Raw genomic sequence first — 16,932 nt, 5'->3', positions numbered from 1 at the left:
TAGGAAAACTCTGGGTCTTATGAAAATTCTTTTGGGAAGGCATTGTGTCTGTAATTCCAGTGCCTAACCCAGGTGTCTGAGATTTAATACATATTCAGCCAGTGTTTATAAGGAATTGAACTGAATACCTATCATATCTGTGAAAATGTGACATATTTTGATAAATATAATTCTTTTAAAATGGTTTCTTTTCTGTTAACCATTCATCCTTTTTCACTTTTTTTAATTCATCTTTTTTCACTTTTATAAACTCTAAGGAAGTATGTAGAAATAAGATATTATTGACGAATATTTTCTTATGGATGTATTCCACCATGTACTATATTTAACTGTAGCTCTCTTCCATTAGAAAACAATTAATACATATTTTGGCAGTCCAGAGAGGTCATATGTTTCTTTTTATCCAGCTTTTCTGTGGGACGAGTTTGAGGATGAGGTGTGTTGTGGAAGAAGAAGCAGTTAAGTCTCAGAGAGCTCAGAGTATGTGATAGTCTTTCATAGGAAGTAAGGAAAATGATCCAAAGAAGAATTTGGGCGATGACACACACAGAAAAGCTTGTGACAAGCACAGGGAAGAGTAAATGTTTCAAAGTGGATGAGGTATTGAATATTTGAAATGAAATAGTAGAAATAACGACGGAAAGATAGAGGTCTCTTCCTTGCACTTTCTGTGTACTTCAGCTAACAATTATGACAGCCACGCACGTTGTCATTTCGTGATAAGTGTATGTGTGTGCATGTTCATTTTGGTTCTAGTTCATGAATCCAGCAAGTCAAGTATTATGTCTTATGTATCTTGAAATCCTTGGCAGCACCTTCATGCATTCACTCAGCAGGGAGTTACTGAGTTCCTGCCTTATGCCAGCGACTCTTCTACTATTCTAGATTCCTGGCATATGTCAGTGGACAACGGCAACAGCAACAGCAACAAAAGTCCTGCTCCATGGATCTTAAATTTTAACAGTGAATGAGGAAGCCGATAATCAAATAGTGAACTATATTGTCAACGCTTAAAGTATACTTGTTGAATTATATCTTAAATTGAAGAATTTGAGTTTTTTATCATTGGCTATTGAAAGCTATTTGCAGGCAGTGATAGGAGCAGACTATTCGGCAGCAATTAGGGTAAAGAGAAACTGGAGATGGGGAACTTTGTTTGGAAACATAGTGGTTGAAGCAAACAGTAATGTAGGTTAAATAAGATAGTGTCTGTAGAAATGGAGCAAAGGAAAAGAATTTATTGGGAAGATATTGTGGAGTTAGAATTGCTGGTACTTGTCCCATATTTTACCACAGTTGTTATAATAATGTATTTTGTTGCATCCGGGTCCTTGTACCATTATTTTTTTACTTATCTGTTTGATTGTATATTTATTTGATTACCGATAATCTAGTGGTGGCATGACAGTAGGAAGACCCTGTCAAAAGGCCAGATGTCTGAGTCCTGGCTCTACCATGGAGAAACATGTCTTTAGCGATCCCTTCACTTCAATAAGCCTTGATTTCTGTATCTTCTAAATGAAGAGAATCCACTAGATAACCTCAAAGACCCTTTCCAAGTGTAACTGACTCCAGTGAAAGCCATCTTGCTGCTTCGCTCTTAGTGTGCTAACTCTACTTTCCATTTCATCAGAAGCTAAGTTCTCACAAAATACGCTATATGTCCGTGCTGTATACAGAGAGAACAAGAATAACAGATATATGGCACATGTATTTTTATGTTTGATGAAAGAAGTAGTTAATAAATATAGTACTCAAAAATTAGTGTAAGAAGCTATGTTTCAACAATAACACTTTTACTAGTTTTTGTTCTCTATGTGCTACTAAGGAAAAGAGATCAAATTTGTCCTGAAATGAAAAGCATTACACAAAATCTTATTGGGAAATGAGATACACTATCACAATTTTATCTACTTTTACAGTTATGCTACCAAAATACTCCAAGAGTATTCGCCCCTATTTATTGTTTATATTCATTGGCCTGGATTTTACTGTCAGAAGAATATATAGTAAAAACTTGAGCAATATGAACTGATAATGCTGATGCTCTTTATTTCAGGATGTATCAGGAATGCCAGCTCTGTGTTTTCCAATGTCCCAGGGAGGGGGTGGCTTTGACTATCGATTAGCCATGGCAATTCCGGATAAATGGATCCAGGTAAGGTTTCATGTAAATTTTTTTTTCCTGCGGATACTATGTATTATGTTGGTTTATTTATTATTTCTTTGATTTATTTCTTGGTTGTGATCACTAGTTACAGATATAATTGAAGTATTAAATTCTCTCATTAGTATGTTGCTTTTTGTGCTTTTTAATAAGGTGCCTCTCAAACTTCTAAAAGTTCTAATTTAAAGTATTCACACTTGCATTATACAGGCACAGAGAAAATATGATTGATATAATGTTAGCTGTAAATGGAATTTTGCATTATCAATGCAATTATATGAAAGTTCGGTGTTCTATATTTAAAACACATTAAATTTCATCAACGCATCCATTTCTGCCTGCAAATCATCAATTAATGTAGAAGTCACTCCTAAATTCCCAGTACTTGCTTCGTAGTATGGTTTTTTTCTCAACAGATTTGGATTTATCCATTCCTTCATTTAGCATTTAAAAGCCCTTACCATGTGTTAGGCACTAGGAATGAATAATTGTACATGACACCTTGCATATAATTTCTAATACAATTTTATTAAATTTAATGACAGTTCAAGTAGTTTGGATTATATTTTGTTTCATTTTATGTTTGTCTAAAAGACTAAAGTTGTTACATAGATTTGATGGAGAAAATTTCTGAGTGGCCAAGTCTGTAATCATAGGCTGAATATGTATAAGGAGTCAGATACGTATCAAATAATCATTGCTTTCTGATAAGCCCTTTAGTACAGACATGAACAGGTGCCATGAGATCACAACGGTAGAAGAGCTTAACTTTGCATAGAAAAAACATAAAGCCTACTCTGAAGGAAGTAGTTACTGTAATCATCTCTTAATTGTCTTTTCTGTATCCCTAGGCAATTTGGGCAGTGCACAGCTGTGACATTAAAACTCTACCAGCACAACTTCCGCTTCTCCATCTATAATGATTTCGTAAACATTGTCAGGTCGAAAAGCAAGGGTTTTACAGAGGCGATTAGACTTAGAAATCAAAGGAACAAACAAGTGTGTGTTCCAACTTTAATACCTGGGAAAGTTGCTTTGTATTTGTTACTTAAAAAAATGCTGTGGTCTTCAAGTTTCTTACCTTAGTTGAAGGTTCTTTATCCACCCACCATCTTTTATTATTTCTAATCTTCCACACAGACTTTTTTCCCCTCACAAGTGCCAAATCTTACTTTTTTTACTGAAAAGCCTTCATCAGTCTTTGGGCAAATTCAAGGATATATCAAGGTGTACATCAACCTAGAATTATTTCCCAGTCAGTCATGGCTCACAGTAGGATATTTCCTTCTCTGAGCCATCATGTCAGGTTTTAAAAAAAATTTAACGTACTAAACATTTCAGTACCTTGTATGCTCAAGATACTATACTATGCAGTACGTCATATAAATAGAAAAAAATGTATTGTCCTCTGTTTAGGATATGGCCATCTTGTCTTTGTAGATTGTAAAGCCTCTGAAGACAGATATCATCTTCTGTTTTATGTAATTATTTAACATCTTTTTTCATCACCAAAGTGGGAGCCTTAGTTAATAAGACAAGGGAGAGTTAAAATAATATTTTAAAAAAAACTCAGTGATTTTCCTCTCCTTTTATAATTTGTGCATTTAAAAAAAATTCCATAAATGATTATCATCCCTTCAAATGTCAATAAAACACACAAGAGTATTGATAGAAATGACAACTATACCCAGAATGTATGTGTCACGCATTTTATCTACACATAGCGTATGCGTTAGATTAGAATGCTAGATTTCATTCATGTTTTTGTTGTTCAAAAGCAAATTATTTACCATTTTCTACTTGTAGGTTTAAAATCAGTAGTTTGGGATATCATATTAGTTTAGTCATTTACTGAACAAATATTTGCCTATCTAAAATATGCCAAATTTGCTGTATCTTCTTTCATTTTATTTGATCATTTTTATTATCTAATAACTGAAGTGTTCATGTAAAGGTAATATAGGTATTTAATTGAATTCATTCATTTATTAATTCTACCAAATATTTATTGAGCATCTGGTATTTTTCATTATATATAGTTTTTTTAATTACACTTTTTATATTAAGATAATTTTAGATTTCCATGCAGTTGTAAGAAATAATACAGTGAGATCTGGTGAATTCTTAAACAGTATTCTCCAATGGTAACATCTTGCAAAGCTATAGTACAATATCACAACCAGGATGGTGACATGGACATAGTCAAGATATAGAACACTTCCACTACCACAAGTTTCCCAAATGTTGCCTTTATAACCACACCCACTTCCCTCTTCCCCCAGTCACTCCTTAACTTTTGACCACCACTAATCTGATCTCCATTTCTATAATTTTTTCATTTCAAGAATGTTATATAAATGGAATTATACAGTATGTAACCTTTTGGAATTGCCATTTTTCACTCAGTCGAATTCTCTGGGGATTTCATCCAGGTTCTTGCATGTATCAGTAGTCTATTCCTTTTCAACTTTTTAAAAAAAAATTTTTATTGGAGTATAGTTGATTTACAATGTTGTATTAGTTTCAGGTGTACAGCAAAGTGAATCAGTTATACATAAACATATATCCACTCTTTTCTTAGATTCGTTTCCCATATAGACCATTACAGAGTACTGAGTAGAGTACCATGTGCTATACAGTAGGTTCTTATTAGTTACCTATTTTGTATATAGTAGTGTGTATATGTCAATCCCAATTTCCCAATTTATCCCTCCCTCCCTTGCTTATCCCCTGGTAACTGTAAGTTTGTTTTCTATATCTGTGACTCTACTTCAGTGTATTCCTTTTCATTGTTGAATGGTATTCCATGGCATGGATGTATCACAGTTTGTTTAATTATTCGTCCATTAAAAGACATCTAGATTGTTTCTAGGTTTTGCCTATTGTAAAGAAAGCTGCTATAAACATTTGTGTACAGATTTTTGTATGACCATAAATTTTCATTATTCTAGGATAAATGCCCCAAAGTACAATTACTGGGTCTTATAGTGGTTGGATGTTAATTTGTTAAAAAACTGCCAAAGTATTTTTCTGAGTAGCTGTACCATTTTACATTCCCACCAGCAACTTTGGTGAGATCCAATTTCTGTACATCATCGAACAATAGCATTTGCTATTGTACTATTTTTTATTTTAGTCATTCTAACAGTTGTGCAGAAATACCTCACTATGGGTTTAATTTGTCTTTTCTTAATGGCTTATGACGATGAACATCTTTTCGTGTGCTAATTTGCCTTCTGTATATCCTCTTTGGTGAAATATCTGTTCATGTCTTTTGACCATTTTCTAATTGGATCATTTATTTACTGTGGAGTTTTGAGAGTTCTTTATATAGTCTAGATTCAACTCTTTTGTGGGGTATGTGGTTGACAAATATTTTATCCCAGTCTTTGCTTGTCTTTTCATCCTCTTCATGTGGACTTGCACAGAACAAAAGTTCTTTGTTTCCTTTAAATTTGATGAAGGCCAATTTATCATTCTTTTTTTACCTTTTAGAGATCTCTTTTGGTGACAAGCCTAAGAATTCTTTGACTCGCCTATGTTTTCTATTAAACATTTTATAGTTTTACTTTTATATTTAAACCCATAGTCCATTTGAGTTAGTTTTTGTGCAGTCAACATGTAAGGGTTTTTTTCTGTTTTTCTTTTGCCTATAGATGTCTAACTCATTCAGCATGATTTGTTGAAAAGTCCATTGAACCTACTTCTATTGAATTGTTTTTACATAGTAGTCGAACTTAATTGGGCATATTTGTATAGGTCTATACATTAGTTTCAAATTGTTGCTGTATCTAAGTACCACAAACTTAGTGTCTTAAAATAACACAAATTTACTGTCATATAGTCACAAATCTGAAATGGGTCTTACTAAGCTAAAATCAAGGCATTAGTAAGGATGCATTCCTTCTGGAGTCTCTGTTTCCTTGACTTTTCTAGCTTCTAAAAGCCTGTAAAAGCATGGACCTGTATTCCTGTATTCCTTGGTCTATGGTCCCTTCCCCCATCCTCAAAGCCAGCAGGGTAACATCTTCAAATCTCTCTCTTACTCTGACAATTTAGGCATCTTTTAAGAAAGATGCCTGCAATTACATTCGGCCCATCCAGATAATCCAGGATAATCTACCCATCTCAATGTCCTTAACTTCAACATATCTCTAAAGTCCTTTTTGCCATGTAAGGTGACATATTCACAGACTCTGGGTATTAGGATGTAAACACCTGTGGGTGGCCATTAGTCTGCCTAATACAGCCTGTCCTCTGGTGCTCAGTGATTCACAGTGCAATTATGCAGGATGGCTAAGCACCTCTGAATTCCACTGAGCCAAAAAAAAAACATGCAAAGGAAGATACAAGCAGGCTGGAACCCCATTTCTTGTACCAAGGTCTTCATTAATTTTCTATTGTTGTGTAACAAACTACCACAAATTTAGCAACTTAAAACATTACTGTTATTATCTCACAATTTCTTCTAAGGGCACCCATTGTATTCAAAGGTCCCTCCCACACTCCAGGTTAAGGATTATACAAAGATGTGAATCTGAGGGAGCCGGAATCATAGGGGCCATTTTAGAATGCTGCTTCTATCAGCGTGCCGTTGACACTTTTGGACAAGAGAAATGAACCCACTTAGAAAGAATGCGTTGAGTAAAAGAACAGGCTATTTTTATGCTATTAACTCTGAGGAGCACCAGCTTTTATAGGATAGGCAGAGGAAGGGATTTTACAGGATGTCTAGAGTGGTGGCAAAACAAAACAAAACAATCAAGAGTTTCGCAACGGTAGACTAAGAAGGAAAGCATTTCATGGAAGGGGTAGGGTCAGCGTTATCATCATGTACTGCAATCATTTGCCTAAGAAAGAGCAATTACTGACCTAGGAGACAATCATAGTCTGAGATTTTGGCAAGGTCATTTGCACTGAAGGGGCATTAGTGGCATAGAAGCCACACTGGAGACTGAGTAGCAACTGAAGTGGAAACAAAAATGTGTGGTCTGTTAAGATGATAATTATTTCATGATAATTAGGCTTTACACTTTGACATAACAGTTTTAATTTTTTTTTAAGAATGGAACAAGACATTATTCTTGCTAATTTTTTTTTTTCATTCAAACCTAAAAACGTAGCAAGTATATCTCTACCTTGTGGAAGTTGCGGAAAGACATACTGCACAACACTTCACCGTGGTCATTAATCAAGAGGTAGCAGCTATTACAGAGGAAAAAGGTTACAAAAATCCTAAAATGCAGTGATCAAATCATCTGCAGAAAAACAAACACATGCACACACACACGCAAAACCACTGTCATTTGGATAGTCTGTATAAAAGCTGTGACTTCAGTAAAAGTTTTGACAAAGATATTTTTGCTCTGTGGCTGTGCTTATATCTGCATCTCAAATAATTTGGATTGATATGATGTATACCCTCAGACTGGGGTTTAAAGTAAGGATGATAATGGTGTATTGGAATTATTTTTTGTCTTTTATTTAGTTACTTAAAGAATATAAAGATGAAGATTGGGATATGGGGAATATAGTGTATACACTCACAAACAGACGCTGCCTTGAAAAGTGCATTGCTTATGCAGAGAGCCATGATCAGGTAAATAAATATGTGTATAAGCCATTCTGTCTCTGTCTGTATTTATTAACATACCTACTTATAAACATATCACAGTACAAATTTCTATAGTTTAATACAGTTAATGTAATGTGTTATCTGTCTATTTTATGTGACAACTATTCATACTTGAAAAACATTTTAAAATTATTTTGTAGATCCATAAATTCCAGCTTCAAAATGCAGTACCACTTTTACCCTGCCAAACTGTAATTAAATGATTGTGAATGACAGTTTCAAGTGTTATCTTACATGTTTTCCTTTGTTGTCACGGGAGGAATGTTGGTGCTAATCCAGGTTAATTTTAATTTCCATTTTAGGTTTCCTTCTAAAGATTTTCTTTTATGCCTTTTCACAAGCTTTCATCATTTTTTCCCTCCGTCACTGAAATCTTTTGCTGATTGATCGCCCTGACCTCTGTCCCTCTTGATTTTAGTCCATCCTCTGTAATATAGTCCGAGGTATTTTCCAAAGGGCAAAGCTAATTTTGTCAACCCAGATCTTTTGGTTAAAGCTTCTCATTCACAGCCAGTCATATCCTGGCCCATGCCAAAGTTTATTCTCTGCTCAACCCTCCAAGAGTTCTATTCTTCAATACTGTTAAATTTCCACCCATTCCTGAGTAGGTCAACCTTGCTCCAGTCTTGTACTTTTCCCCACACACCTGCAAATGCCTACTTCCCCTGGGACGCTCGTGTAAAGACCTAATGCCCTGGCTCAGATATATTCTCCCTGAAGCCTTCATCCAGGTGTATAGGGAAAAAATAGCTTCCCCATTCTTCGCTTTCTCATCACATTTTAAGCAGAAAATTTGTTTCTGATACCTTTGTATTTCCAGCCTTAGCACTGTGCTACTCCTAGTGGTCACTCAATAAACATAAATAAATGCAGGAAAAGGCCATTTAGTTACATAAAGCCTATGAATCATCATAAACAACATACAATGAACTCCTTATACATTAAAAAGACAGTAAAATTTTCTGAAATTATTTGCAGTATATGTATTCAGAAAATTAAAGTTAAAACAATAAGCTCCTCTGGTATTTCAGCAGAAATTGACAATTTAAGGTAGACACTCGTTTTTCAGGTGTCTCCTTTAACTGTTAAGAAAGTATAAGTAGACCAGAGGTCAGCTGCCAAGGCCCATGGGCCAAATTCTGTCTGCTGCTTGTTTTTGTAAAGGTAATTGGAACACAGCCATGTTCATTCACTCACCTATTGTCTATGGCTGCTTTTGATCCATAATGGTATATTTAAGTAGTTGAGACTGAGGAAGGAGCCCACAATGCCTACACTATGTACTGTTTGGCCTGTACAGAAAGTTTGCTCACTCATAAAGTAGACATATATTAAGTTTTGCATCTTCCTAGTTGGGGCAGTACTTTCTTTTCAACTTAAATTGGCTGTGGAGCAGATCAAATAAATACCTATGAAGAAACCAGAACCAAAACGTAACAAAATAAGAAATGAATAGTATTAATTTAAGGATGGAGGAATCCCTTATCAAATACATAACAATATGAAAATTAAAATGCATGCATAAATTATATGTTTCTATTACAAACTCCTAGCAGTTGTAGCATGTTTTGAGCTCCCAATATATGTGTATTTTATATGAATGAATAAAAGAATAAATAAATGAGTGGAATAAACAAATTGAAGATGAAACTGGTAGGTTAATTTCATAATTTTTCTCCCCAAATGTACAGAAACAGTATGGATTTACCAATTATTTCATACTTTAAAGATCCACATAATTCTGCCTTGTATTACAAATTGTCCGGAATGTACAAAGAGATGCAAATTGCCTAGTTCTTTCTATAAAAGCAAATGTATACTGAATTTTAAACCTGATAAAAAATTATAAATATGAATATATATGTGAAAATTGCTTAGAGATTAAAATAGGTTTATAAGTAAAAATATTTTTCTAAAAATGAAAATAATCATACAGTAATAGGGTGAGGAGATTATGGTTTAGTCTCTGTGTTTCACTATATATAATTTTTTGTCAATAAATAACACTTGGCGTTAGTTAGCTGTTTTTAACCGTAAATAATTCAGATTGTTAAGAGGCCTCTTCTGCTGCTTAGGGTGTTTCTGAGTTACCTGCCCCATTTGTCAACTATTATATTTTCATATAAAACAAACTAATTTTAGATTAGATGGCAAATATAAGGAGAAAGCAAATTTTACATTTTAAGAAAAAGTTGTCAATTTGCTGCTGAAGGGGAGAGGGTCCATTGTAATATATTTATATACATATTTTATATATATAAATACATCTATATAAATATAAATGCATACACATATAAATTACTTTTAGGAAACTCTTCCATTCTTTCAAAACAATAAAATCATGATATGCAAGATATTTTTAAAAAATCTATTAGTATTCTAATAGTTTAATGTAAGATTATGGGATTATATGAAATCATGTATGTGAAACTTTTGAAAATTGTAAAGCACTATAGAATTTAAAGAATTCATTCAATTAAAAAATTCATTATTCAAATCCTAAAAAAAAGAAAAAATATCTGTTAGTATTCTCAACATTAAAATACATGTTTATTCTAATTTCAAAAAATGTGAAGCATCAGCTTATTATAACAAATATTCAGGTAGCTTATCATGAGCTTTTCACCAAGCTATTTTAAAAATGAAAGAAACATAGATACATGAGCTCTCTCATGTATTTCACCAGCTCACCTTCAGCATAGTGACTGTTGGAAAATACATGAAATTAATATTAATTCACACACCTCTTCTGCATTGTTTCCATTCTGTATAATTACATGTTATTCTAGTATAAATCACAGCTGCTTAGTACCTATTATTTGCATTTATCTCAGTGACTTTTATTTTTATAGGCACTCGTTGGGGATAAGACGCTGGCGTTTTGGTTGATGGATGCTGAAATGTATACCAACATGAGTGTTCTAACCCCGTTTACTCCAGTTATTGATCGTGGAATACAGCTTCATAAAATGATTCGACTCATTACTCATGCACTTGGTGGAGAAGGCTATCTCAATTTCATGGGTAAGTATGAGCTGAACATATATCCAATCTGTGTTTAAAATGTTAACTAATATTATATATGACATAAGTTATGTAGAATATTTTGGTTTGGTTGTTCAGGTTTAAAATAGAAAATTATAACTTTATTTCTTTAAATCACTGTCATGCGTAAACTGTAAAAATTAAATTACTTTAAGATTATTGTTATACTAATACATGATGCAAAAGTAATCTAATGGCTGGTATTTTATTTAATACTGTTGTCAATAAGTGGGGTGAACTTTTTTTAAACAGAATTATTATTCTGAATTTAATCATTGAGTTTATTATTATAGTATTTGTAATACATTGAACATAAGAAGGATATAATTGTCATGTCGTAGCATATTGAGCTAATATTATTGGTCTTCTCTGAGGTAGTTGTATACCAGTATACTTGTATTATAAATGTGGAAGCCAACGCCCAAGATATTGTGATGGACAAAAAAATATATTTATTTAAAAAAATAGGAAAATATGAATATTCAAAGGTCATTGTTGTCTGAAGGATCTTGAATGATAAAATATAAAAATCAACTAATACCATTTTCAGTTCTGTTTGGTCAACCATGACCATTTGAGTTTTAGGAAATTTCACCAGTTTTTAGCTTAGAGAGAGCTGGAAAGACTGGAAAATGCATATGGGAGACTGATACTTTTCTACAATAAAAGCTGTAGAGTTTCAGATTAATTCATTTCTATCTGGAAATTTTTGTTTTAAAAATCTCAGATGGGACTTTTAAAAGCCTCTATTGTTTGCTAACTTGAGATTAGGAAGCCAGACCCAATAAACCATACACCAGATTTCGCCGGTACAACCTGTACCTTTCAGTGCATCCCTCTTCTCTCGGGATCACCAAAATTTGTTAATATTCCCAACCTGTCAGGAAGTGGCCCTTATGACCTGTGAGACTGCACTTTGTCTTTCAGGCACCAGGCTGGGCTTCCTGGGTGGACTTTGCAGGCATTGTATTCATAAGTAAAACCGGCCTCAGTTCCTAAAAGGCAACTAGTCCTCCTTCACACAATGAACATCACTCACGAGTATGGCTTTTCCAGTAAGGCCTTAGTCGCACAGTTTATTCAATTATATCTTGATGAAAAGGTGGAGTCAATGAACTGAGGTAAACAACTATGTCACCATGTAAAGTGAGAGATTTTTTAATGTTTTATTTCATTTACAAAAGCAGGGTTTATTAAATTGTTGCAGCGTATATAGATAGATTAAAAAGAAAATGAAAGAGCTTCCTTATACATGTGGAAACTAAAACAACTTTCCTGTTAGAGAAATAAAATCAAATAAGACCTCTGATTTCATGCTGTTAGTCCTGTCATTAATTCTTGAAGCCCACTGCATCTGAGAATTCTAGTAATCCTGACTTAGTTTACTGCTTTAGTCTGGAAGTTGTGTAAGCAGTATCAGCTCAGAAGCCTATAGCAAAGAGTTGGGAGTGTCAGTAGTTTGAGATACCTGATAGAGTCCTTTTCCTGAGACTGTCCTTTGTTGAAGACAGTTCTAGCCTGTAGCATACAACAGAGCATCAGAGTAAAACAAAACTATCTGCAGATGACAGAGAATTAATGGCCCTAGTTAATTTAATATTGATAACTTTCAGATTAAAAAAAGTCTGATGTAAGTTCATAATGAGAACTGTTTCTTGAGTCTTGGTCAATATTTTCCCTGAGGGTAAAAATGGATCATGGACATCTAAGATCTTAACAAATCTCCAGTAACTTCATAAATTTTGTGAAATGTTTATATTAATATAATCTTAACTGTATATATTCAGCCTGAGGATGGCTAAAATGCTATTCTGTTTTGGAAACTCTTCCCGTGGAACTTTCAATAGTAACACAACTAAATAAACATAATTACTTCTAGCATCTCTCCATAAGGTCTGTAAATTGACCATATTTGTGGTATCAAATATAATTTTGAAATTATTATTTGATACAGGACTCAAAGATCTTTTGAAGTTTTCTTCTTACATTTGTCCTTCAAATGGCTTATAATGTTTAACTCCAATATAGCACTTTTTAAAAATTGCTTCTGTCTCAATGTCTTTTCTAAATCTAGCATTTCTCTACTAACTTTGAAACCAGTAATCTCCAAAGTCTCTATAATTTCTGATTATTGATGTTGTTTTATGAAATTTGATATTTCCCCGTGAGCTATCATGACTTTAAATATTTTTTTCCACTTTCTGATCATGGCACTCTCCTGCTGAATTGCTTCAATGGCTGCAGTGTCCTCCAGCTGACCTCTAAGCCTTGCATGAATGGTCTCCCATGGGTCTCCCCGTTGATGGCTCTGCTCCAGTCAAGCAAGCCTTCTTTCAGTTCACTGAATGTACCAACTTCCTTCCACTCTGAATTCTATATATTTTTCTGTTCTCCCCTCTTGAAATCACTCTACTCAGATCCCCCCTGCCATACCTGACAAAATCCTTCATTTACAAATCTTTTTTCCTTAGGGAAGTCTTTTCTAAAGCCTCAAACTTCACTAGTTTTACCTATTATACATTTTTATATTACCCTATACCTACCTTTTGTGGCACATAACAAAATTACATTTTAAAAAACTATTAAATATATAGCTGCCTTGATACATTTAAAACTGAATGAAAATAGGGGTCATCTGTATCTTATTCACTATTATATCTTCATGAACTAGTAGCAATTAGCACAGTATCTAGCACATCACAAAACTTTCACATTTTTCTGAAAAAGGATATTTTATATATTTTATATATATATGTATATGCATATATATAATTACCTTGTAATTATTTTTAGCAGTAGTTCATTAGCTGCAATCACCAGTTGTAGTTTTAAGGAAAGTTATTTTTTTTTTCAAGTGGCATGTAAGAAATTAATTTTTAAAAAGATCAATTTAAGAAATTCAAGACTGAGGAGCAATCTGGTTGTTTACTCATGTTTTAGGCATTTTAAAACTTACTAGCTTTCTGGAATTTTATTTTTATTTCCCTCTAGTAGAGAAAGAATGATTTAAAAGAAGTAAGAAAACAACATACTTTTGTAGTTTTTCATTTAAATCTATTTACCTAAATTCATCAGGCATTTAGATATGTGTTCTGTTTATCAAAAATAATTAAGATCAATATGAATTCTCTCACAATGATACCAGTTTGGCTGATTTGTTTTATTTTATTTGTTTTTGTCTTATATACTCGTAATTTTGAGTTTAAAAAAATTCTTTCACTCTGGTTAAAGCCAGGGGAATATTTGCTATGATTTTTTTTTTAATTTGCTAGGTTATTTTAATTGATTATGAATAAATAGGTTTATATTTCCTATTCTTCCATCATATCATCATATGAAAGAATCAAATATAGAAGGGGAGCAGGGATAGTTAAATTATTTTTATATTTTTATACCATTGATCATAAGAGAGTTATAATAAATATTAATAAAAGTAAATTTGTATTGACATAGCATGCTATATTTTCTAAAACATTTTGATATGCCTCATCTAACTCAATCTTCATAAAAGTTTTTTTTTTTTTTTTTTTATACTATCTGGCTTGCAAAGAAACATGGGGTGAAAGAAGAATATTCAGGTATCTAGGTAGATGTTCCAAGTCCCATTTTACTAAAGCTACAACTCAGAGAGGAAAAGGGACACACCTAATATTGTACAACTAGAAAATGACAGCAGCTGATTGTCTTTTCCTTCTATTTACAATGTGAAAATTATTATTAGATCAGTGTATAGATTAGCTACCAAAATATGGCTAATAAATATCTTTTAGAGAAAAGGTAGAGCATAGTGGTTAAGAAAACGATCTCGATGGGAATCCACGCTTAGCTGTGTGAGCTGGGTAAGGGGCATCATTACTCTGTGCCTTTGTTTGCTCAGTGGTAGAGTGGAGTAGTGCCTGCCTCAGAGGATTGTTTTCAGGGTGAAATGATTTAATACGTACACAAGACTTAGAATATTGCCAGGCACATAACTCATAGTTAATGTTTATTTAAATTTAATTTAACTTTAAGTTAAATTTACTATTACTATTTTTAATATTACTAGCTATTCCATTGAATATATGGGTCCTAAACGCTGACGTTTCAATTCCATCCAAGAGTGTTTCTTTAGAATCTTATCTGATGGTATATTGTTTAACGTAAAAGTTTCTTAAAATATTTAATTCATTTCCTCTTGAAAACATCAGTAAAGGTAGTAATTCTTTGTTAAAAATCAAATGACATTTTCCTAGGTGGTATTATGTGGTTAATTATACAGAAATTAAGCCATTTCTGTAGTAAATCTCACTAAGAGTTAAGATTACTTTTTTTGTTTTTAATTCATAGTGATATCTGCTGAATGCTGCTGCTAAAACATCTTACTTAACTTTCATGTATGAAGAGGTGCGATGTTTGCCTTGATGCTCATTTCTAGGATAAGCTAATATGATATTAATCAGTTAACATTTATTACATATTATATGGTATCTGTGTATGAGTGTGTGTGAGCATTGTATAAAACTTAATATGTTTTTCTGGCCTACCTGTGCCCAGATTTATTTTACACAGAAAGAGGGAGGAAGGGAGGGAGCGAGAGAGAGAGAGAGAGAGAGGTAGATTGATATAAAGCAACTTCAGTTTAAAAAGTTAGTGAATTTGACATATATATCAATTTAAACTATACACTTAATATATTTATAACACATTCTAGAATGTGTTTTAACACAATTTATAGCATTCCTTCATGCTTCAGACATTTATATGTATCTACTATGTACCAGGTATTGCTAAGTGGTGGATATTCCTGGGTGAAAAAGAGTTCTTGCCCTCAAGGTCTCAAAACCCAAAAGGGGATCCAGACAAGTAAGCAGACAAGTATCTCTGACCTAGTACATTCACTAGATACAGTGATAGAGATAAGCAGAGAATGTCATGTAAATATGTAGGAAACTGGGTTAAGAGATTAGATTGTTGGTGGAATTTATGAGCTGCTTCAGCCAGGCAAACATAGAAAAATAGAAAGGCACAAGAAAGCCATATGACAAACTTAGGGAAAGTCTAAGAAGGAGTAGGACTGAAGCAGTGGAGTGAGATTAAAGTCAGTTGGGAATATTAAACTTCAAATAAATGAAAAAACTGGGGCCCGAAGAAATCAATTTAGAGATCATTCATTGATTGGCAAGTTTAATGAAAAAATGTGGTTTTCAATCCCTTTAAAACAGCATGAATTCTTCAGTAAGAAACGCCTGGTATTGACTGATGGTTTACTAGCTTTATGGTTTTTTTTTTTACCTATTTGTAATATAACTAAAAGGAGACAGATTAGAAAAATAAGGCATGTGATTACTGATAATCTATGTGGATATGTCTATGCTATTTTTATAATCAGTGGTTATTTAATGTTTAATTGTTGGTTAAAAATAAATATAGAATGAAAAACATCTGCTTTACACATAGGATGACCTCAGTGAATATATGTTGCAGGCATACCTTGTTTCACTGTGCTTCGCTTTATTGTACTTCATAGATATTGTGTTTTTTACAAATTGAAGGTTTGTGGCAACCTTGCGTTGAGCAAGTCTATGGGCACAAGTTTTCCAACAGCCTTTGCTCACTTCCTGTATCTATCCCATTTTCGTAGTTCTTGCAGCATTTCAAACTTTTTCTTTATTATTATATTTGTTATGGTGATCTGTGATCAGTGCTCTTTTTTTAATTGAAGTATAGTTGATTTACAGTATTATATTAGTTTCAGGTGTATAACATAGTGATTCAATATTTTTACAGATTATACTCTATTTAAACTTATTACAAAATAATGGCTATATTTCCCTGAGCTGTACAATATATCCTTGTAGCTTATTTATTTTATACGTAGTAGTTTGTATCTCTTAATCTCCTACCCTTATTTTGCCCCCCCCCCACTTCCATTTCCCCACTGGTAACCACTAATTTATGAGTCTGTTTCTGTTTTTTAATATTCATTTGTTGGTTTCATTTTTTAGATTCCATATATAAGTGATAACAGAGTATTTGTCTTTCTCTGTCTGACATTTCACTAAGCATAATACCTTCTAGGTCCATTCACATTGTTGCAAATGTGTGT

At 33.1% G+C, this 16,932-nt stretch overlaps 1 protein-coding gene across 1 annotated transcript in view; it reads left to right on the top strand.

Annotated features, from left to right (window-relative positions):
* Window positions 1-16,932, top strand: part of GBE1 (1,4-alpha-glucan branching enzyme 1) — a 288,440-nt gene that overhangs the window by 203,718 nt on the left and 67,790 nt on the right. The window contains exons 10-12 of the mRNA XM_061192975.1: window positions 2,060-2,158; window positions 7,656-7,766; window positions 10,655-10,826. Coding sequence (XP_061048958.1) covers window positions 2,060-2,158; window positions 7,656-7,766; window positions 10,655-10,826 — 382 coding nt within the window. The remainder of the gene's footprint in view (window positions 1-2,059; window positions 2,159-7,655; window positions 7,767-10,654; window positions 10,827-16,932) is intronic.

The sequence above is a fragment of the Eubalaena glacialis genome, chromosome 6 (genome assembly GCF_028564815.1).
Source record: "Eubalaena glacialis isolate mEubGla1 chromosome 6, mEubGla1.1.hap2.+ XY, whole genome shotgun sequence".
In the NCBI taxonomy this organism is placed as follows: Eukaryota; Metazoa; Chordata; class Mammalia; order Artiodactyla; family Balaenidae; genus Eubalaena; species Eubalaena glacialis.
The sequence above is the reverse complement of the archived record's forward strand: the minus strand, read 5'-3'. Positions and strand labels throughout refer to the sequence as shown.